Source organism: Protopterus annectens, chromosome 2.part1 (assembly GCF_019279795.1).
Source record: "Protopterus annectens isolate FY-2018-M chromosome 2.part1, PAN1.0, whole genome shotgun sequence".
NCBI classification, from domain to species: Eukaryota; Metazoa; Chordata; order Ceratodontiformes; family Protopteridae; genus Protopterus; species Protopterus annectens.
The window spans coordinates 1,165,262,024-1,165,286,524 of record NC_056729.1 but is presented as its reverse complement, the minus strand read 5'-3'; the positions used below and the strand labels follow the sequence as shown (position 1 = coordinate 1,165,286,524).

Here is a 24,501-nt window from a genome sequence, read left to right as displayed (position 1 = left end):
TGCCAGCAGGATAACCCAAGTGTAATGACTGCAGCAGTGAATACACTCAAACATCTACATTTATGGTAGGTGCACAACTGTACTTTCCTGAGTCCGTTTTTGAACACAAGCAGCATGCTTATTTGAAGTTGGCTTTAGAACTAGAAATATTTTGGAACCTGCTCCAGAGATTTTGCAAACAGGCAGTTTGCTGATTCCAGTTGGTTTCAGAGGAAGGAAGAATTATTTATCCTGGAATTCGTTTAAGTGCACAGGCAGCACGCCGATTTGAAGTTGGTCTTAGACTTTGGAAATTTATTCCGGTGACCTTGAACATGGGATGCCTATTGGAATCAATTGGCTTTAGAAGAAGGAAGAGATTTGGGACTTGTCCCCCCCCCACTTTACACACAGGCTGTATGCAGGTTACAGGTTGGCTTCCAAGTAAGGAACTTTTTGCAACTTGTTCTAGTCTAGTGCTTTTGCATACAGGCAATTTATTGACTTAGAACTTTGGAAGTACCTACTGAGGAAGCGGAGCATATAGTTGTCAGTGAATGGAGGTTTTGCACTCAAGGAAGAAAGGTAGCTGGAATTGACTTCCAATGAATGAGTAATTTCTTATCATATTGAGCCAAGTTACTATAACAAGAAATTTGCTCCAAGGAAAGTGTTGTTAGTGTTTGAACCAGTACTTTGAAGTAGGCAATTTATCGTTTTTAACTGAACAGAATTAAAAAAATTGTTTTTACTTAAGGAAGGACCTGGGATACATATGTAGTGCTTGCATACCAGCAACTACAAGAAAGGGGATATATAATACCCGCTAAATGGACCATCTTGGAGCTAGCTACCATGTGGAGGGAGTAGCCTTATTGTGGCTTTTCATTTTCATATGGTGAAGGCGTACTCCCTAGGCTAGAGCTTGTTCACTTTATCTTTTCATTTTTAATAAAAACAATAGCACAACAACAAGATGTGGTCCTAAACTAAAGCTATGTATGGCAAGTTATTCTTAACACATTGAAAGAACTCAACCTTACATATCATGCAGGGTATTTGACATCCCAGCAGTACCACCACTAAGTAACGGACAAACAGTGAAAGCCAACACAGATGCAGAAGGACAACTAACTGGATTCATTATTCACCATTGAGGAATTAAATTCCTAGCCAATGAGGTACAGAAAGAGGAGTGTACATTAACACGGCACCCCAAAACTAGTGTCAGTGGTAACTATTTACTCAAAGTGCTGCGCTGATATACTAGATAGTGAAAGCTCCAAAGTTTCACACTCGGATACCCCCACTGAAGAGAACTTTGTATTTACCTATTAAATAAAGATTATCTGACGCTGTGACAACTTGACTCAGGGATTCCAAACAGCAAGTTTAAAAAAAAAAGGAAGTATGCAGCCATATGCAGTTATTTTGGGTTGTGTAATCAGACAGTGATGTAGCGTGATGGGTTGAGTTTTTTATTGCAGACTAAGATTTGAGCAACAGACAATAGCATGAATTTTTAGTTGCTAAGCCAGCTAATCTTGGCACAGGGTGTTAGCTGCTTTTTGACAGTTACAGCGCTAAACAGTCATATGCAAAAAAAAAGTTTGCTCGTATCAAAAAAAAAAAAAAGAGAGAGAAAGAAAAGGAACGTATGCAGCCATATGCAGTAAGTTTGGGTTGAGTAAACATTAGAATGGTGAGTTGGCACATTTCTTGCAGGCAGTCAGAGTAGAAATTACAGTCTGAAAACACGGATACCCAGGGTGGATTTAGCGGCTGTTTACTTCTGCAGTAGGCAACATTTTTGTGTCCGACTACAAATACATGGCATCAAATGTGTACTAACTTTATACATGGATAAGTGGAACAGGCTACCCTTACATATAAGCAGAAAAGGATGACTAGATTGCATGAAGGGGAATTTAGAGAAATGGAGTGCATAGCCCGAGCGAGAGCCGAAATTAATTTAGAGTGAATTGAGCACTTACCTTGGTGTAAGGAAGATCTCCGTTGCAGCTGTATGGTACTTTCTTTTCAGGGTTTCTCACGGCTGTAAATTGTGGGATGAATTACCGGTGGTCTTCGAAACGGTGAACAGAAATGTCCTGTTAACGTAGATAGAAGGATCCAGTAGCAATATAGCAAATAACAGAAAAAGGAAAGGGAATTGCTACTGGAGGACTCTCTATTTATTGTAACAGAACAAAGAAAAGTTAGGTTAGGGGGTGAAGGTGTTAGGCAAGTGGCAGCTTGGATTGAAAGAATCCGATTGGCTGCCACCACTTGCTTCCTGCAACACAAATAGAATCGGCTTGCAAGCAGATACACAGTGCATGACAAGCCGATTTTATTGTAAGTTGTAAATGTAAACATGATATTTATTCAAAATGAAAATTAAGTTGAGAAGGTACCTAACAAAGTTCTGGTACCTTTTCAACTTAATTTGTAACAGTGGAGCTAAAACTTTAATAGAAAGTTAACGGCGCTTGTGGAAGGCACTCGGGTGGAACAACATAGCTTTTCTGATGTCTCAGAGTGTGCTCAGGTGTAAGCATAAAGGCACTCTCAGAAGGTACTCGGGGGTTAATGAGTTAGGAATCATCCAAGAAATCTGATAGCCCCTCCTTGGGATCTTAATTTTGTGTTAAAGAAGCTAACACTTGCTCCTTGTGAGCTGGCTAACCTAGCTGACATGATGGTTTAACATGGAAAAATTTTACTGATTGCTGTGACCTTTACAAGAAGGGTATCTGAGTTGCAAGGTCCTATGGTGAGTCAACCCTATCTCAATTTCTGCAGGGACAGGATTTCTTTGAGAACTAATCCTTCTTTTGTGCCGAAAGTGGTACCCAAGTTTGCTTTAAGCTAATCTTTCCATTTCCTCATTTTCTTTTCTGAACCCAAAAAGGAAGGAGAAAGGATACTCCATAACTTGGATGTCCACAGACAACTTGGGTACTATTTTGAGATAATTAAATCTTTCAGATCTTCAGATTAGTTGTTCATTTCTTATGAAGGTAAGAAGAAGGTAGAACCTGTGTCAAAGCAGACTATTTTCATTTAGTTGTCTAAGGCTATTACCTTTTGTTATACTGACCACAACAAAACTCTTCCTGGCAGGGTTAACGCTAACTCTACTAGACCTATGGCTTCTTTAGAAATGGTTGGCTTTTAGAAGTATTCTATCAGCTGCTGCTTGGTCTTCTGTACATACTTTTGAAAAGTACTATAAGCATGATTTCTTTTCTAGGTCTAGATCAGGCTTTGCAAGCACCATTGTCCAAGGACTCCTGGACTCTTCTCCTTCCACTTCCCAAATGTAGTAAGCAAGGGTAATCTACCACCCATATAGCTAAGGCTATGCAGCATTGATGAACATAGGTTCATAGGTAGGTACTAGGCTATCTGCCCAAGGGCATTTATAAGCCTAGCCAGAGTGTGTCAGCTATCACCACCCCATTGATTAATTAACTGATCCTCTGTCAAGCAGAGACAATGAAGTGATCCCAGAGGTGTATTTTCTGTTACCCATCCACTTGTCAAGGTTTCTCTTGAAGAGTGTTAGTGAGGGACTCTGACTAATGTAGTTAGGAATTTTGTTCCAAAGCATGGGGAGTCTCTGTGACAGGAATCTATCCCTCCAGCATGTTCTATTTATTGTTGTGGTGAGGTTTAGCTCACTAGAGCCAGTGGCTCGCAGTGACTTGGATTTCTTTAGGTGGAGCATGTCCATCAATTCTGAGTTGGACATGGCTTTGTAAGTCAGGCAAAGATCACCTCTGAGTAAGCGATATGCCACTGAGTACAGCCAGAGTTTTTCCAGTCGGACTGCATAGGACATATGCTTGAGGCCAGTAATCCTCTTGGTAAGGTACTTTTGCGGTCTTTCCAGCTGTTGGAAGTGTCTTGTGAGGTACATCCCAAATGGGGCATTGTTCTCTATGATGGGTCTGATGAGTGACGAGTAGAGGGGCACTATAACCTTTTTATTTCTAGATGCGAACCCTTTAGTAATTAGATTTGCTACATAGAAGGATTTCCTAACTACCTTGGCAGTATGATTGTCAAAGGAGAGATTACTGTCTACCTGGGTCCCCAGATCTCTTATTACATCTTCTGTATTAAGGGGGCTGCCACCTATGTGGTAATTCATGGGTGTTTTGTTTTTCCCAAACGGGATGACTGTGCATTCTTTGACATTTAGCTTGAGATCATGACTTTGACACCAGGTGTCCGTCTCAGTAAGGCTCTTTTGGAGAATGTCCATGTCAGCCGGAGAGTCAATTATGGCTTCCAGTTTGCAGTCATCGGCGAACTTGGTTAGCCATAGTCCTCCTGTGTTTGCCTGTACTTCTGAGAAGTATATGCCGAACAGTAGGGGTCCCAGGACTGAGCCTTGTGGGACACCACTTGTGACTGGTTTAGAGTCAGACCTGGAGCCTGCTATTCTTTCCATGTGAGTTCTGTCTGTAAGCCAGTTGGCAACCCATCCCATGACGTAGGGGTTTATGTTCAGGCTGGTGAGTTTTTCTATAATTCCGAGTGGGGAATGGTGTCAAAAGCCTTGGCGAGGTCAAGGTAGGCTGTGTGAACCACCTTCCCCTCATCTGTGGCCTTGGTGACTGTCTCGAAGAAGTCAACCAGGTTTAGTAGGCATGATCTGCCCTTAACAAAGTCGAACTGGGTCGGGTCAAGTATTTGGAGGTTCCCAATGTCTTTGTTAATGAGTTCCATGATGATGCCCTCCATAGCCTTGCAGACCAGGCTAGTCAGGCTTATGGGGCGATAGTTACCAGGGTCAGTTGTGGCCCCTCCTTTGTGGAGTGGAATAACCATTGCTGTGCACCATTCTATGGGCTCGTAGCCTGTGGAGAGGCTGAGGTTGAACAGTGTGTTTAGGTGGGGGGTTAGTTTGTTCTGTAGTTCGTGTAAGACGCAGCCTGGGACACCATCTGGTCCCATTGACGCTGTGCTTTTGGCTTTTGAAAGGGCTGTTTTCACCTGTGCGTCTGTGATTTTAATACAGTTTTGTAAGTAAACTTACAATAACAGTAGCTGTTTGAATGGTCACTGCTGCAGTAGCTGCTGTCCGACTCCATCCCCCCTTTTTAGTGTATTCTTTATGCCAGGGTGTTACTGATTTTTTGTTTCTCCTAGCACTGTCCTTTCAGAGCTCAACCTCTCTTGCTTTGCTGTCTGTGTTGGTATGAAAGCTCTGAAGGTCTTGGTGCCCAAACTTGCCTTTTAATCAGCTCAGCTCGAGCTGTCTGACAGTTTGGGGGTGTGGAATGTGCCCTGAAAATTTGGAAGCTGGTCAACTGTTGCATCTTTTGCAGGATATAACCCATAAAGCTAAGGCTTCTGCAGCAATGATCATTCACACATTTGCTGTAATGGTAAGCTTACTTTCACAACTGTACTTCCTGCAGTTCTTTAACCTTCATCAGGCCCTCTAAATAATTCCTATTACATATTAACCATATCTCTTTCTCTTTTATTTCTACCCTACTTTAAACTCCATTTTTATTTTAACCCATGTAGTGTCCCTGCTGAAGAAATTTCTATCTTCCTAGTAACTTTCCTATAATTTCCACTACCCATTCCTTAACATTCTGTCTTTTTAATGAGTACATGGAAAAGTGCCAGTGTGTCATTTTAACTTCATTACCACACATTTTGTTTCTTATTGGTACATGATATGAAATAATTATTGAATTATGTTGACACCATCAATTAAATGCATGTACATGTAAAATATAATTTATATCCAGTCTAGCCAGTTATTACCTTGGGGAATAATATGCAAATTATGTTCAAATTTCTACTGTTGAATTCACCTCTTCCATACCAATTATTTTCTTAAATGTCTTCAGATATATACCCTCTCTTATTATGTTTTCCAAAGTGCAAGCATCTCATGTTTACTTATTACCCTGATTTTTTATTGGTGCATGATATGAAGTAGTTATCAAATGAGCTTTCAATTAAATGCACATGTTCCTGTAAAATACAGTTTCTATCCAGCCTAAACCAGTTATTCCTTGGGGAATAATATGTAAAGTCTGTCCAAGTTCCCACTACTGAATTCATGTCTTCCGTATCAGTTATTTCCTTAAATGTCTTCAGAAATCTACCCTCTCTTATTACATTTTCCCTTCTAGGTACCCCTGATACATCCTCACTATTGCAGGTCAAGTTCCAGGTCCCACCTATAAGTAATATTTCTTCCTGAAAGCTGATTATGTTTCACAGTATTTTCTTAACTGCATAATAACAGTTTTTGGTGTAATATAAATACATGCCATTGTAATCCTCCTCCCTTACTACCACAAATCCATCACTGCTGTCTTTTTCTCTCTTCTTTCACTGTTATGCACCCTCTAGCTATAAGTGTTATTACTCCCCTTTTCTTTTGTCCCTGATATTCTGCTGAATATTTTTTTTTATACACCTTTATTGACATAGACAAACAAATTTACATTCATATAAAAGTAATCACATTGGGTGGCCGTGGTGGTGCGGCGGTTAGCGTTGCCGCCTCACAGCAAGAGGTTCTCCGGTTCGATTCTCGGCTGGGGTGCCTTCTGTGCGGAGTCTGCATGTCCTCCCTGTGGTCGCGTGGGTTTCCTCCAGGTGCTCCGGTTTCCTCCCAGAGACATGCTGTAGGTGGATTGGACACTCTAAATTGGCCCTAGGTGTGAGTGTGTGCATGTGTGTGCCTTCTGTGGAAGGTTGGGTGCCGGGCTGGCAACTCTACATCGTAAAACTCCACTGCCAGTCATGTGCGGACAGGTGATCCGCTGTGGCGACCCCTAACCGGGAAAAAGCCGAAAGAAGAAGAAGAAAGATAAAAGTAATCACATTATAATTAACATGGCAAATATTATACTTACCATATATTGCTATATATCGTATAAACTAAGCAACATTCAATTCCTGCATTTTTTTAAACAAGAAACATCTTTATTAAACCATCACTTACTGCACAGGCAATCATACATTTATATAAATGAAAACAAACCATATTGACACAGTCCTAGTTGCAAGCATTTTACATCACAAACCAGACTGGCACACTCCCATTTGCAAACATTATACATCACTTATAATCTACCCAGTCTTTTTCAAGTCAAACATTACATAGCTCATTTAGGTCCCACTGCCTTTTAAACCATATTCTTCCTTTGTATGTGTTGATGTCCTTCTATTCTCATGTTTCAGTATTCATAACTGTAAGAGGTAGCTGCCTGCAGCACCGGACGTCCGGCCAGTATACCAAAGTCTTATGAGCAGGGGTACATGCGATGTTGCCTGTCAGAGCCATAAACTGACGTCAGCTATAAAAGTGACGTCTGCACGCACCCACTTCAAAACTTTTCTGCCGCAGTGATCTATGGACCTCTGATTGCCAGCTGGGGCAATCAGTTTGGTCGTTGTTTCAGCTGTCCGATACAGATAAGTACTCTCTTTGGGTTTTTTGTTTACCTTTTTTGTAGCTTTTCAAACGTACATGTCAGCTAGGATGGGGAAATGTGTTGTGGAAAACAAATTCCACATAAGGACACGCATGATCAGTGCTTGTTTTGTTCAGGTGAAGGCCATGACAGCATACGTCTTGTGACATCTTCAAGTCTTTCATGCCTACAACGCTACGCAGCCATCTGGCTGCCTTAAAGCTTTACTGAGAAAACAAGAGACTCCGGCATTTGGCATTCGGCATGGGGGGTGGGGTAGGTACCTTTGAGGAGTCGCCTCGGAAGAAGGCCAAAAAAGTTAGGCCTGACACCCATGCTGCACCTCAGGAGTCCAGTGAGACTCTCGAGGCAGATGTTAGCCCAGGATCCCATCGGATATCAGTTTCCCAGCTAGAACTAGGAACCATGGTGGAAATTGGTCTGGCGGAAACTCAGAGTACGTCCGCTGAGATTGATCAGCCATCAGCCCCTGATGGCGAGGGAGAACCAAGGCTTGTAGCATCAGAGGGGCCTACTCCCATCTTTCCATCCACCCAGGTGTCAACTTTCAAACCTACGCATCCTTCTACTCCTCTTAAGCAGAAACAAAAATTAAAACACAAAGAAACAATACCAGTTCCTGGATGGGAAGCCTTTTCCCCAAATCTTTTCAGAGCTTTCCAGGGCCTCCAGTCTCAGGTGCCCCAATTACCCCTTACACATATGCCTTAGAGGATTCAGAGGAAGAGCTGTCCTCTTCTGATGAATCACTTACTTATTGTTCCCAAATTGAATCTTCCAAGGACTTCATTACTCCTGAGGAGGAGGACAGTATTAGCCCTCAATCTCCAGGGAAAGATTCTCTTTTGGGGACACCATTTCTCTTAAGAGAGAACATTTCATATGGCAGGCCTCAGATGTTTCAGAAACTAAAAAGAGGTATTTTGAACTACTGCAGATGGACCAGCCCTCCCCATCTGCAGTCCCTCCCCTACTTCCAGCCTTTCATTATGCCTTTTTGGCTGCGTCTCAGGCCCCCTGATTCTCAGCCCCCTGCTTCCAAACATCCAGATAGGTTTTATAAAGTTCCTCAGGATGCACAGTTCTTGTTCAGGAACCCCCCTGCAGACCCAGATGCCATAGCTGTGTCAGCAGACAAATCCAGACAACTGCCTTCCACTTCCCTGTTTCCCACAGATAAGGACAGCAAATTTATGGGTAGGCTAGAAAAGAAAGTCTATACTTCTTCCACACTAGCCAGCTGAGCCCTAAATTATTAAAGACACATGGCTAGGTTTGTTTTAGACACCCTATCCAAAGCCTCTGCACTTATATATGCGCCAGGCTCACCTGCTAAGTCACAACTCTCCACCCTGCTCCCTGCCGCCTCTCAGGTGACCAGGTACTCCAAGTGCAGTTATGCTGCAGTAGAAGCATCTTCCAAATCTGCAGCCTCAGGTTCTGTCCTGAGAAGATACTTTTGGGTAAGACTACAGCCACTTCCCATGGATGTGCAAACCAAATTTCTGGATGGCATCACTTGATAATAAGACCATTTTTGGTGCAGCGTCTGCAGAGCTCCAAAAATCCCTTCAAGAAAAGGGCAAGGAGCTACAAAATGTAAAATATTTGCTAGTCTCACCTATTCCTAGATACAACAGGAACTACCCTCAAAGAACCACCTTTGTCAGGAAGCAGTCATCTCAGTATACTGCTTCACAGTCTAAGGGACAGAAACAATCTAGGAAACACTCTACTCCTAGATCATCCTCTTCTTCTGCCCCCTACTGCCTTTCGGAGACAGCTGACCCTGACAGAGCCCCTCAACTGTGACTCAAACCCTTTACCCACATCCACCCGCTATCCCTCCGTCTCCCCCCTTTCCCCCTACCCTCCTGGTGGAAAATCACATCAGAGGCTATGGACCTTTCCGTCATTCAAAAAGGTTATTTTATGACTTTGTGGACAATTCCTCCTTTACAGGGGCTACCCCAACACCCTCCAAGTCAGCTTCATCGCTTTCCTCCAATTCTGTATCAGCTGCTAGCTCAGGTCACCGTAGAGAGAGTGACTCTAGGTCAGGCAAACAAGGGATTTTACTCCAGGATGTTTTTGGTCCCAAGAAAAGATGGCCCTTGGAGACCAACTCTGGATTTGCCGGTTCTCAGTCTTTTTCTCAAGGTGTTTACCTTCAAAATGCTCACCTTGCATCATCTCCTACCCCTCATTCCCCAACTAGTTTTCATAGTATCCCTGGATCTGAAGGATGCCTATCTTCATATCTCCATTCACCCCAGCTACAGGATATTCCTACCTTTCTCAGTGGGTTCCTTGCATTTTCAATTTTCTGCATTGTCATTTGGGCTCTCCACAGCTCCCAGAGTATTCACAAAGTACCTAGCTCCAGTTATCATCCACTGCAGAATCCAGGACATTCAAATATACCCATACCTGGATGACCTGTTAATCCTCCACCAGGACTGCCACACTCTTCAACATCACCTACACATGGTGTCCAAAACCTTGGCAGACCTAAGTCTCACCTGACACCCACCCAGGACGTAGTTTTCTTGGGGTGCAGGATAAGAACCGACAAAATGGTAGCCTTCATCCCCTGCCAGAAGGTAGAGGCCCTCACACATTACCTTCAAACACTTCTCTCTCTCCAAACCATATCAGCCAGGGAATTCCGGAGAGTCCTAGGCCACATGGCATCCCTGATCCTCATGCTTCCCTTTGTCAGGCTGCCTATGAGGAAGTTCCAATGGGTTCTGAAGAGTCGGTGGAACCAATTTTCCCATCATGTGGATACTTCCCTCCCTCTTCGCCCATGCCTAAAAAAGAATTGGAATGGTGGATTGCAGCCATCAACCTCAGTCAAGGGTATACCTTTGCAGACCCCCACACCCTTACAATGCATCTACACAGATACTTCAGATCTGGGTTTGGGAGCAGTTCTGCACAATCAGAACAACCAGAACAAAGTTCAGGGAGAGTGGTCCCCCCTCAGACCAGGAGACCACATCGATATTAAAGAGATGAGAGCCCTTCTCCTAGCATTACAAACATTCCACCAAATCCTCCTGCCAGGCACCTTGAAGGTTGTCATAGACAATATGACTGTCCTGTAGTATATCAACAAGGGGGGGGGGCAAGGTCCTACCCGCTTTGCAGCTTGGCAATTCCGATTTGGTCCCTAGCAACAAAACTACACATTCACCTGCAAGCAGTGTACATTCCTTCCCCAGAGAATGTAATTGCAAACACTCTCAGCAGAACCTCTCATGAATGGATTCTTCACAGAGAGGTGTTCTTGTATTCACAAGTGGGGTATTCCTCAGGCAGATCTGTTTGCCTCCTTGCAAACGCCTCTGTTTTGCACAAGAGATCTACATTCACAGGCTTGGAAAGTGGACGCTTTCTGTTTTTCTTGGGCAAGGATGTATCTTTATGCCTTTCCCCCTTCACACTAATTCAGAAAGTCCTTCTGAAGATCCAGGGGGACAAACCAAAAATCCTGCTGGTGACCCCCTTTTGGTCAAGACAGCATTGGTTCCCTCTACTTCACCTGCTAGTCAAGGGCAGTCACCACAGGTTACCCCACCAATTTGACCTACTCATACAAGACAGGGGGTCTGTCATACTCACTTTATGGGTGATTGAGTTCTGATCATTTTCAGACACCTATATTCAGATGACATACTCAATGTCCTGCAGGAGACCAGGAAATCTAGTACCAGGAGAAATTATGTGTCAAAATGGAAAAGATTCTCCAGGTGGTGTCAAAAGAAGAAAGGAACCTTTTCTTACTCCAGTGCCCATGGTCCTTTCTTACTTGTGTGAGCTTCTACATTGAGGACTGACCTACTCTTCTGTCAATATACACTTGTCAGCCATTTCCGCCTGTCTTCCCTTAGTACCTCCTTTGGCATCCAGATTAGAGGTAAAACTCTTCTTAAAAGGGGTCCTCCATATCAGACCCTCTCGTAAACCTATTCCTCCTTCATGGGAGCTTAATTTTGTCCTTGAAAAACTCACTCTACCTCAATTTGAACCAGCTCACTCAGCATCACTTAAGCTATGTACTTGGAAAACAGTACTGCTGGTGGCCCTCAGATCCACCAGGAGGGTCTCAGAAATCCTAGCCCTTATGGCTACCCCTCCTTACCTTATCTTCCATAGGGACAGGGTCTCCCTCAGGACTAACCCTTCCTTCATGCCTAAAATGGTTAATGAGCCGTCCTTGAATCAGACCATTAATTTTCCTGTTTTCTTCCTTCAACCTCAAAATTCCTCTGAAAGAACTTTGCATTCCTTGGATGTTCATAGACAACTTGGGTATTACTTGGACAAGACCAAATCTATTAGAAAGTCTGACCAGTTGTTTGTCTCCTTTCACCCAAGTACCTTGGGGAAGGCAGTCTCTAAGCAGACTGTATCTTCATGGATTTCAAAAGCTATTTCTACTTGTTATTCCCTTCATGGAAAAGATTTGACTGTCAATGTGAGAACTCTTTCTACTAGGGCAGCTGCTTCTTCAGCAGCCTTTTTTATGAGGGTGGACTATGCTTCCATACTGGAGGCGGCCACCTGGTCTTCATTTCATACCTTTACCAAGCATTACAAACTAGATTTGATTTCTAGAGCTAGAACTGGATTTGCTAGGTCAAATTTACAGTCTCACATAGACCAGGCCTCTCAACCTACTGCCCACGCTCATACCTAAAGCTTTGGTACTCTCCCTACAGTTATGAATACTGCAACATGAGAATAGAAGGACATAGATTAGTTGTGTAAGAACGTACCATAACCTTAGATGTCCTTGTCTTCCATGTTGCAGTATGCCATCCCTCCTTACCCTGTTTATCCTTCTTGCATGACATCCTCATAGCGCCTCTCCATCCAGACAAAGCACAACAACAGGCACATACCTCTATAAGGTGCCTTCTTGCCTGGTGACATATGAGGGTCTGAAACACTTCCTTTCTTTTGCTTCCCAGGGGTACTACTGTATGTATGTGCAGACATCACTTATAGCTGATGTCAGTTTACACATACCTCCTAAGACTTTGGTATACTGGCTAGATGTCCAGTGCTGCAGGCAGTGGCCTCCTACAGGACATCTAAGTTTATGGTAAGTTCTTACACAACTAATCCTTCTCACAATTCCTATTTGAGTTTGAAATCCTTTCTTTGTTAAATTCACATGTTCATTTCTTTCCAGGTTTGTGTCCTGCAGCATTGCTATTTGCACTTTGCATTTTTTTATATATAGTTCAGTATTTTATTTATTTTTTTGTCTATACCTGTAAGGTAATTTACATTTGAATATAATTTGGCTAAATTAGCCATTGTGATAAAAAGTTATTGTTTCTACCTCTTATATATGACAATTTTTTGAATGTCTTAAGTACGTGCACTAATATTTGGCAGGCTGATCTTTTATATAGTTGTTTTTTCTCATCTCCATTTGAACCTATGTGACATTTTCAAGACATTTGCTTTAATGAAAACCCTCAGCCAAAAAGCTAAATAGATTTTCAAAACCCCCTATCCCCTATTAATTTAGAACAAACACACAATGCTAAGTACATTTTTAATAAATGAAATGTAATCTTTCAGATAGGAAGAATTGCCCCAAATCGACAGCTGCACCCTAAGACATTACCTAATCTAAAATTAGAGTTACTCCTGCTAAATTGCATGTTACCCCTCTTACACTGATTGCTGTCTGTCCTTTTCTTATCTCTGATCCTCTCCCAGATGTGAAAAACAGTTTGCATGCTTTCAGAAAAATGAACTTTTAACCCTAAGAAAATGAGCACTGGCTAGCTTTAAATAAAACTAAATTGTGTTTTCTATTAAATGCATTAAAGTATGAAGGCTACTTGTGAGGCTGCTGTCTCTTATTCACTTTCCCCAATTTTAATCTTTATTTTTCACTGAACTGCTTGCCATTGTACCTTGAAATTTTGCACTTCTCTTTGCAAAGAATGCTGATAACTGTCAAGATTAATTGCTTGTAAAAGTCAGGAGTGAGAAAAATATTAACAACTCTGCAGATGCTTGGAGGAACCTTTGTAAATTTCACTCAGAACAGAATGTACAGATTTCCCCTGGCCAACTGTCTTCAGCTGCACACTTATTGGTTTGCACTAAGGTCATTTGCTATTTGAAAAAAAAAAAACAAGCTTGTTTATTTGCAGATGCAAGAAATTTAGCATTTTTCCATTTATTTCATAATTTTTCTTATTTTGCAAGCCTATTTGCTTACAAGAAACTTATAGCATAAGCCAAAGACATTAATATATAGACATCCACCGTTGTAAAAACAAGAATTATTATCTTAAAGTGTACTGATTATATATAGTACATGTAGAATTCACACCCTCCTGTCACTTCGACAGCCCAAAGTCACAGCATTCTATTAGCTTAAATTTGCTTCTGTCCAGTCATTCTTCTCTTATTATATACTGAAAACCTACATTTCTTACAAATAAAATAAGTAAATTTACTTTAATATCTTTAATAACTACAACATTCACTGAACAGAATACATTTTATTCCCTTTAGTGTCTTGGTAAACATTAATAACATAATATGTGGTGTGTGCTTTACAGTTCACTGACAACTTGAGAAAATTCAACAAATTTCCAGTCTTTTTTTAACCTCTTTTTCATTCAAAGCCATCAATCACAAATGTGATTGAAGGGTTTATAATCTCTCACGTATTTACCAATTCACATTTACCAATTTCAGTGTTGCTGGTTTTCCTCCTGATCATTTCTATCTCCTAACACCAAAGTCTGGTTCAAGACCAAGGTACTCATGATTCTTCTAGTCAATTCCTATGTTTTTTTTTTCCTTTGGAACATTGAAAATGTTGCACTGGCAAAGTTTCTCTATGAGGTTTACTTTTAGAAGAATGAAAATGAGAGTTTCCTTCTGCTTGCTAGCTCACTTTTTGTTGGATATTTTTTTATTTCGTCCTTAGCCTGGTCTGCACCAATAAAGTGTCTTTGATGCTCCAGGAAAAATATTCTGAAGATTGCTAGATACAGCAGCTTGAGTCTCACACCTGCCTTTCAAATTTTGTTGATTGCTGGAATACATTTGCTTTTCTTCTGCCTGGTTTGTAGCGAATAGTAATTTTCCTCAATCACTCTGCTGTCTCCAGTTTTTAATATTTTTCTGTTCTGCCGCAGTTTTGTCAGGATCAACTTTTCTGCTGGTTTGATTGTGTTTTAACTAATATCAAATTCAGTTGCTTATCCGTACGTTCATAAAATTAATATAATCTGTTCCTTCCACTTTCTTTAGTACAGCAGAAAATCTCAGGTTTTCTCTGCATGATGTGTTTTCTAACTTAAATATTTTTTGAAACCACTCTTCTTCAGAAGCCTCACACTCAGACAGACTATTCTTCATTTCAACCTCTGATTTTTCCAGTTGTATCAGTTCATTTAAATAGCTAGTGAAAGCTTCTTCTGTTTTTTTCCATCTTTTTGTTATGCATTAATATATTCCTTCAGTATTTCATTTATTTTAATCATGTGAGTACATTTGATTTATTTTTTCCTCTAAAATACCAGAAGCCGTTTTTTGTACCAAAGCTGAAGCTTGAACTGCTTTTTGATGAACACTGCAGGAGTCTCCCCAGACAGTGTTTTCTCTTCACCTTTTCTGGTTATGTTTTTCACGTTCTACAAATTTCCTCTTGGCTGGCATCCAAGCTGTGTACTTACTATGCAGTAACTGAGTTTTACCCAAGCTGACAATTTCACTGTCCCTTTTCTCATTTTCTGTGTTCATACTGAGAGAGCTGAAATGAAGCTGTTGATCAGTGTGCAGCCATCTTGGAAGTCCCACAATATAGTCTATCTTAAACCCCTGTTATGTGCATCGCTAGTGTTTATGCTGCACTGCTGTACCAGCATGCTAACAAGTACTGGAATTGAAATATGTCGGGTACTATTTACTGTTTTCATTTTTAAGTTATAGTAACCCTTTCACAATTAATGTGTTTTATGTATTCTAGTGCTCTGGTAGAACATTTTGAGGTTATGCAGTTGAGATGATAACTTTATTTATTTATATATTTTGCAGGTATCCAGTAGAGATTCTGCTAACAAAAGCATGCCTCATTCTTTCATGATGAAAGTTGAATCTGTTTCCTTGCCAGTTGTGAGTTTAGAAACTGTTAAAAGGAAACTGTCTAACAGGTAAAGTATGGCTCATTTTTTTTATTAGGATAAAAAGCCTAATGAATCTCTTCTAGTGCCTTATTTTTGGAGTTCTTCTGTATTTACATCTTGCTTAATTGCTATAAAGTATAATGTTTAATGTTCTGGTAGCTTGATTTATTTTTTATGTGTTTTTCCCCACACTGCCTTTGGCCTAGAAGGGAGATAAGCAGCTGTTATGATGATCGTTAGTATTGCTGTGTTATTGGTGGCCTTCTAACCCAGTCAAGGGGGGTAATTGCTGTATGCCTTTTGGGTAGTTCATACAGCTATCCGAAAATACTTACTGTAGAAGGTGGCATCCTTTAATTTTATGACAGACAGATAATATTTTATGAGCAGTTTTCAGCCATTTAGTTTTAACTGTTCAATGATGCCAGGTGCACTGGCCATGTAACAATGAAGATCCGCCTTTCATTTTTTTTTAATCCTCTCTTCAGTTTTGTTTTTAATTCTCTGTAGACCATAGTTATTTAGTTACACACACAAACAATGTACTGATTCCACAATTGTGCTTTTTCCCCTTTGTACTTGGGATCTGTTTTTTAAAGTGTTTTTTTTTTTTTTACTGGGATGTCATTTGATTAACCTTTAAGGCTGTGTGAGAAGCTGTCAGCTGCTAGGGCATGGGCCATTTTTCATGCAGATGTGCAGTAGGTAGTAATGGAGGTAAGAAGTCATGCTATTGTGAAATCTTATGTTAACTAGTGTAGAAGATTTTCTAGTTGGTGCCTCACCTATAACCAGGGCCTCTCTGGGATAATTACCCCTGGTTTTCAAACATTTCATAGATTCATAGATTAGTACTAGGCTAACTGCCCTTTTTGGGCCATTTGAAGCCTAGCCAGTTACCCCATGTGAGAATCAAACCCTGCACCTTGTGTCTTTAAGGTAAACACCTTAACCATTATGTCATCCTCCCACCCCTTTGTGTGAGTTATTACCTTATGGCCTGTTTACTCCTTTAATAAGGAGTATTTATCAGCCATTTCAGTATATCTTCCCATGGATTCTCATCTTCATTTCAGACAGTGCTCAAGCTGTTCTATAAAGAGGTTTTTCTGTTGATATACAAGGTCACTTGTGATCCAGGTGACATTTAATTCATATCTTTTTGTTTGGACAGTTATTTCTGCCGGTGTTTGAATCAAGCTGTTCTGGCTGTTTTTGGTTTGTTTTGTTGGTAGATTTATTGGTTTATTGCTCTGATATCCTGCACATCTGCAAGAGAGTATCCGGGTTTGAACCTTTCATGATAGCTTAACCCTTCTGCTTTTCCATGCATATATGACTATCTGTAGGTAAAAAATTCCCCATACATGTGCTTACTATCTTTAGAGCGTACCTTGAATCTAACCATCTATCTTCTTTTTTCAGAATTTGAATCACAGTTGTGTAAATTTAGATAGCCCAGGTTGATTGTTCCTTGCTATATCTTTTTGTTATTCTTACCTTGGTAAAACATCCAGGCAAGATTAAGGCACATTCTAATAGAGCCTTGTTATCTCTGATAAGTATTTCAAATTAGTAGACTGTAGAAGTATTCTTGAAGCAATTGCATGGTCCTCTTTACATACTTTTATAATGCGTTATATGCCAGATTCCTTTTCCAGGACCAAGATCGGCTTTGCTTGCGCCATTCTCCAGAGTTCCTTGGATTCTCTTCTTTCCTCCTCATGGGTTGGAGAAACTGTGGTAATCAACCCAAATAGCCAAAGACTACTGAAGCAGTGAGAATAATGAACATGGTACAGTTGTACAAGTTGAACTTAACATAAAAGTAGATATTCAAATTCCTCACTAGTGCAGTAACCATACCCACCGTCCATCCCCCTTCTACTTTCAGTAGTTAGATGTTGATTTGCCTTACTGCCATATGGGTAGTAGTGCCCTGCTACCCTACCCTATCTCTGGCAGTCTACTAAAGCCCAGAGCTCATCCCCCTGCCTCTCTGTGGGTGTGATGGGCTAGTCACCTAAGAGTAGAGGGACTGCCTTTCACACCTACAGACAGGACCCTTCCAGTTTTCTAGTCTCACAGTAAGAGAATGATCTCTGAGAAAACTGCTTTTTACTCTGGATTTTCAGCTGGTATGCTAAGATAAGAAACCCCTTTCATTTTTTATTTCATCCCTCAGCTTTTTCTATCAGTGCTCAAATAGTGTATTCCGTGACTTTGACTGTTTTGTCTCATTACAAATTTTGTATATGCTTCAGTTTGTACTTCGATTAGCACAGTTGCTGTTGATTAAAAGCTTCATTTGGAAGTTTTGACAAGAAAACCTGCTGATATCGCAGTATTTTCTTTTAGGGTTATGATTATTTGAGGTGATTGAGCAGGATTATATTTTAAATTTGTTTTTCATTTAAATCACAATTTTGACACCATTTTGCACAGTAAACATTTTTGACAGGAATGTTTCATTGGTTTATGAATTATTTATCATTTAGTACTATTTTAGGCTGTATCCATTCACTATAACTGAAACTTGTATTTTTTAAAACTTTAGGGGACTTTTCTGCTTGTATTTTGTGCTTGGGACTGTTATATAAACTGTCAGTTTATCTAGTGCGGTATATTTTGTGTATACTTTCATTTGGTCTGAAACTAGCCTCTTTTTTTACAATGTTTGGGTACATTTGTGTACATAGTTTGTGCTTGGGACTGTGTTACTGAAACTGCCATTTTATTTTTTAAGTCTTTAGAATAATAACCCCTGCAGAATAGATTTTATATTGCTTTTGGTGCCATTTTGTAAGTTAAAAATTCCTGAGAGCAATTTTTCAGCAGTTTATGTTTTATTTCTTCTGTAATACTGTGTTAGTCTGTTTCCACCATTTGGACTGAAACTAGCCTTTTTTTTTTTCAAAATCAGGGGACTTTTGTGCTTGGAACTTTGAAACTACTGTCATTTTATGTAATGCCTTGTTCGGAATAGTATCCTTACAGAAATAGATTTCACATGACTATTTTGAAGAATAGTGGGATACATCCATTTTTTTACTGGACTGACTGTACAGCTAGTATTTGGCATTGATCTGGCTAGATGTTCTTCGTTCCCCATTGCTGCAGTCCTTACTATTGGTCAGCAACCAGTCCAATACCAGAGAGGCTGGCGAGAGTATGGAGGCGCGTCAGGGCGATTTAGACAATGCCCAGTACGCCTAATGCGCATGACCGACCATATCCTCAGTCTTTTTTTTGCATGGTCCAATGCAGAGAAGCAGTTTTGCGAGTGCAGGTTGGCGTTCTGAAATATTAGTTTCAGACCGAAGCAGAGTTGGAACATTTTGGTTTTTGCCAGTATTTAACCGATGTCAGAAAAAGTGAATAACTGTATTTCTTGTGGGAAACAGATAATACCTAGGGATTACCATACCATGTGTATACCCTGTTTAGGGGCCTGAGCACGGCGTTGTTGGTTGCGCCTAGGGTTGATGAACCTCAGTGGAGCCAGAGGTTTTGCCAGGAATTTCCATGGAGTCTCAGGCAGAAACTTTACTGTTACAGGATGTGCCTTCTCAGGAGGTAGGCCCGGCTGAGGGGGCTTCTCAGGTAACTGTTCTTCCCTCTCTTCCCAAGGTAGTTAGAGCCTCTCCTTCTGTTGCCAAAACTTCTTTGAGAGGTAGGCCCAGTTCAGCTTCAGTGGGGCTTCCTAGCATTCGGGTTCTGTACCTAAGAAACATATGCTTAAAATGGCAGAAGATTTGATTACTATGATTAGAGGTTCTATGCCCCTCCTGATAAGAGGCCTAGGGTGGAACCGAGTTTGATAGTTTTGAACAGTGTTCAGAGGCTTCTGAGTCTTCGGAAGATTTGCAGGAGTATCCTCCTTATTCTGATTCTGATGTGGATGATTCCACTCCTACAGCTTCTCCTCCTGAGGATTTCTCATTTTCAGAGACTCTGCATTCCATGAGGGAGCACTTTAAATGGGAAGGCCAGGATTACTCTGATTCCAGGAAAAGGCTTAGGGAATTCTTGTTTTACCCCAGCATAGGCCCTTAGCTATACCTCCTGTGTTGAATGTGGTGGAAGATGTTTTGCAGAGGCTTCCCTGAACCCTGACTCTTTGCCTCCTGCTCCTGTTAAACCTGATAGGTATTATAGGGTGCCCGAAGCTCATAAGTATTTGTTTAAGAGTCCTAGGGGACCCAGAAACTGTTTCTCAGGGGCCTAAAGGTGTTAAGGCCTCTGTGGTTAAAAATCCTGTTCCCACTGATAAAGAGGCAAGGGCTTTGGATAGGTGGGGAAAGAAAGTGTATACTTCTTCCACTCTAGCCATGAGCACATGCTAAAATATCAAAATTATCTCCTTTCACAATTGAAATCTAAGGTGGATGCTTTGGGAAGGTATTGAGTGTAAAGAGTTGCTGGATTTGGTTCATGTGTCTGAACAAGCAATGTGGTTTTGATGCTGTACAGGCCTCGAGGGTGGCTGCCACTAGTTCTGTTCTAGGCATGCCTGGTTGAGGGATCAGAATTTAGCTGAGCATGTTAAGACAAGGATTTTGGATGCTCCTTTACAGTCTGATGTGTTGTTTGGTGCCTGTGGAAGCAGTTTTAAAGAAAATGGAGGACAAAGCTAAGTCTATGCAAACTGTTAAAGATTTTTTGCAGGTGCTGCCACGAAGTTTAGTAGAAATTGGCCTGCTAAGGTGGACATATCCTGCTTATGATTCCCAGTCTAGGGGTAGGTCTAGGCGTGGTAGGGGCAGGGCTCAAGGTTCTTTTAGGCCTAGAACAGGGAGTTCACCTGCTCAGACTTCTGGTGAGGCAGGGGGGTCAGTCCTTTCGTAAACAGACCCAATGACCTGCCTTTTCAGCTGCCAGTAGATTCTCGTCTGGCAGCTGGAGGAAGACTGTCTCTTTTTGGATTTAATTACTCAAGACAGATGGGTGTTGGATATCATTCACCACGGTTACAGGTTTTATTTCCATACAATGCCCCCTTTCAAAGGCATGCCAGGCGTTCCTCCTCCACAAGAAAGGAGGCTCACAAGCAATTTTCTCAGTTACTCAGGGGGGGGGCCATTCAGCCAGTCCCTGTATCAGAAGGGGGCCTAGGTTTTTATTCTCGCCTGTTCCTAGTACAAAAGAGGGGGAACAGGGGGAGACCAATTTTGGTTTTATCTCTCCTCAACACTTATCTGGACATTCCCAAGTTCAAGATGTTGACGTTACAACAGCTTTTACCTCTGCTGGGCAAAGATCACTGGATGGTAACTTTAGATCTCAAGGAAGCTTACCTTCATGTGCCTATAAGGCTAAGTTGCAGGAAGTATCTGCGGTTTCGAGCTGGAAATTCTCATTATCAGTTCTCTAGAGTATTCACAAAGGTTCTGGCTCCAGTGATAGCTTACTGCAGGAATCGCTACAAGGAATTCAAATCTATCCTTACTTGGACGACTGCCTGATTCTGGCTCAAGAAAAGGAAGACCTTCTACAGCATCTGGAATATGTTATAGCAGTGCTAAGATGCCTAGGGTATTCTGTGAACGAAATAAAGTCCAGTCTAGTACCCTCTCAAGACATGCTTTCTGGGTGTGAGACTGAATACAGCTTTTTAACCCCGGACAAACAAAAGAATCTATCACTTTACTTCCATCAACTATCTCATCAGTCCGTGCTGACTGCAAAGACAGTCCTTCAAGCATTAGGGTTCATGGCATCTTGTATTCTGGTGCTTCCCAATGCCAAACTGCATATGAGGAAGCTACAGTGGTATCTCAAAAATGTATGGACACAGCACTGCCAGGATCTGGACACTGTCATTCAAATAATACCTTGCCTTCAAAAGGAATTTTTGTGGTGGGCTCAGGAATGTCACCTAAACAAGGGACTCTCTGTGACCAGTCAGATTTTAACGACAGATGCCTCGGACATTGCTTGGGGAGCTCATCTAAATGGAAAGTGGATACAAGACAAGTGGCCTGCCAGACTACAGCATCTACATATCAACATGAAGGAGATGTTAGCAGTCCAGTTTGCATTAATGGCTTTCAAGGAGTTACTTCTTCCAGGGCAGGTGTTGATTCTAACAGACAACACAACTGTCATGTGGTACATCAACAAGCAAGGGGAACACATTCTTATCCTCTATGCAGGCAAGCAATGATTTTATGGGAGACTGCGCTGCAACTAACTCTTCAGGCAAGGTTTCTGCCAGGAGCACAGAACTCCTTAGCAGATGTGTTAAGCAGACAAATCATGGATCCCCACGAGTGGAAACTGGATCTTCATGTATTTCAGAAATTGACAGTGTCATGGGAACTCCAGACATAGATCTGTTAGCTTCTCCACTAAACCACCAGCTGCCAAAGTATTGCACAAAGGGTTTCATCACACGGCTTGGAAAGTGGATGCTCTGTCTTTCAGTTGGAAAACCTTCATGTGTATGCCTTTCCACCTCTGCCTCTTCTTCCAAAGGTACTATTAAAGGTCAGACAAGACAGGCCAAGGATGATTTTGATAGCTCCAGATTGGCCTCGGCAACACTGGTACCCACTACTACGGAGTCTGGTACAGAAGCCTCCATGGCCTTTACCTCTGATTCCTCATCTGTTATCTCAGAAGGACGGTCATCTGCTCAATGTCAAGCTTCACTCTCTTCATCTAACAGCCTGGCATATTCTGTGTTGAAACACAGCAGGTCTCAACTTCCTCAACAAGTTTTAAATGTGATTATGGAAGCTAGAAGACCTAGTACAAGGAAAGCGAGAAAAATGGAAGAGATTTTTATTTTGGAGTACAGCAAAGAATTTGGAGATTTCTGAGCCTAATTTGAGTGTGGCTCTTCAATATCTTACTGAGTTATTGGACAAAGGTTTGTCCTTCTCTTCCATTAAAATTCATGCTGCAGCAATTTCAGCTCACTATGATTGTGACCCACCATTGTTTTCGCATCCTTTGTTCAAGCAGTTTCTTAGAGGGGCAAAGAATATAAGACCCAGAGCTCCTACTCCTGCTTGGGATCTCAATTTTGTGTTGGAAAAACTTACTCTACAACCTTTTGAGCCTGCGGCTACTGCTGAATTGAAATACTTGTCATGGAAGACTGCTTTTCTGTTGGCTATTACTTCTGCAAGAAGGGTGTCTGAGTTGCAGGCCCTTATGGCAGTAGAGCCCTTTTGATTTTCCATAAGGATAGGGTATCATTACGCACTAATCCTTCCTTTATGCCTAAGGTGGTTTCTAGTGTGGCTTTAAACCAAACTATTCATTTGCCTACTTTTATGCAGACCCCAAAATAAAGGGGAAAAGATTTTGCACACTTTAGATGTACACAGGCAATTGCGTTATTATTTAAGCAGGACTAAGGATTTTAGGCAGTCTCAGCAGTTGTTTGTTTGCCTGTGTCAAAACAAACTATTTCTAGGTGGATTGGCTTTTGCATTGCATTTTGTTATTCCCATCATGGCAAGGAGATTCCAGCTGGGATTAGGCCTCATTCCACTAGGGCTACTGCCACTTCAACAGCATTTCTAAGGGGGGTGGCAACTAAGGATATTTTGGAAGCAGCTACTTGGAGTTCAGTGCATACTTTCTCCAAGCATTATCACCTTCCTATCTACTCTAAGTCTAGGGCTGGTTTTGCCACAGCTGTTTTGCAGGGCATGTTGTCAGCTCCTGCTTCTTTATGATTTGCCAGCCTCCCTTACCTCTGCTTTGGGATTCTACCCAATAGTAAGGACTGCAGCAATGGGGAACGAAGAACATAGTACAGTTTTGTACCTACCATAAATGTAGATGTTCGAGGATCCCCATTGCTCCCTCCTTCCCTCTGTGTTTAGGGGTGGTTGTGTAGGTGAGGTTACATGCTGATATTTTTGTATATATTCTTGTATATATTGTACATATTTTTGGTGCAGGTATTTTGGGCCTTGTCTTTTAGGGTCTTCAGAAAAGACTGAGGATATGGGTCATGCGCATTAGTACCCTGGATATACTCTGGTATTCGGGCCGACTGGACAGCGGACTACACCCAATAGTAAGGACTGCAGCAATGGGGATCCTCGAACATCTACATTTATGGTAGGTACAAAACTGTACTTTTTTTGTCCCCTGACTTGATGGACTCCGGTACAGTGCCCCCACACACACACAGACACACCATCTACCCCTTGTAGACCTACAAACATAGAAATAAATCAAGAAGTGTGCCTCAGCCTACATCATATAACTCTGCAGTAGACTTAGGCAGGCTGTTGGATCACTCACTTTCTTTTGCCTCTGGGACCCTTGGTGTGGTATTCACACCACAACTGTGCATGACACGAGGGTCAGACATATTCTCCTGGGCTGTGCCATTGCCTGGTTCGGGTATGGGAGAAGCAAACTCTTTAGGTGCAGAATCTGTTGCCAGTGTTGATATGTCTTCCCCGGGGATTCTCCCACTTAGTATAGTGCATGTAAAACAAAAGAGAGAGACAGGCAAAAGACTCACTACGATGCAATGCCGCATTCTTTGATGGTGCTTCCACCTGAGATGATGGCTGTGTCTGAAACCATTCTTTTGGCAGTTGATTACTGGATACAAACCCAGGTTTTGAGTAACACTGGTGCACCTACCCCCATTCAACCACCCAGGTATCCTGATTTTGAAGGGTATCCAGGATCTGAGGTTTTAGAAGTGTCAGAGTCTGATCATTCAGTTTCCTATGAGGATGAACAGGTTCAGAAAACCAAACAGATGTTTTCTTTTTTCCTCAATGCTGACACAGTTTAAGGATGTATTCATTTGGGAGTAATCTTTGGCTGCCCCTGAAATAAGCGCAGTATTTGATCTTTTGGAAGATGAGGCCCCACAAGTGACAACC

At 41.6% G+C, this 24,501-nt stretch overlaps 1 protein-coding gene across 1 annotated transcript in view; it reads left to right on the top strand.

The window, feature by feature from the left end:
- GCFC2 (GC-rich sequence DNA-binding factor 2) overlaps nt 1–24,501 on the top strand; it is an 881,623-nt gene that overhangs the window by 373,104 nt on the left and 484,018 nt on the right. Inside the window, exon 6 of the mRNA XM_044062700.1 lies at nt 15,546–15,661. Coding sequence (XP_043918635.1) covers nt 15,546–15,661 — 116 coding nt within the window. The remainder of the gene's footprint in view (nt 1–15,545; nt 15,662–24,501) is intronic.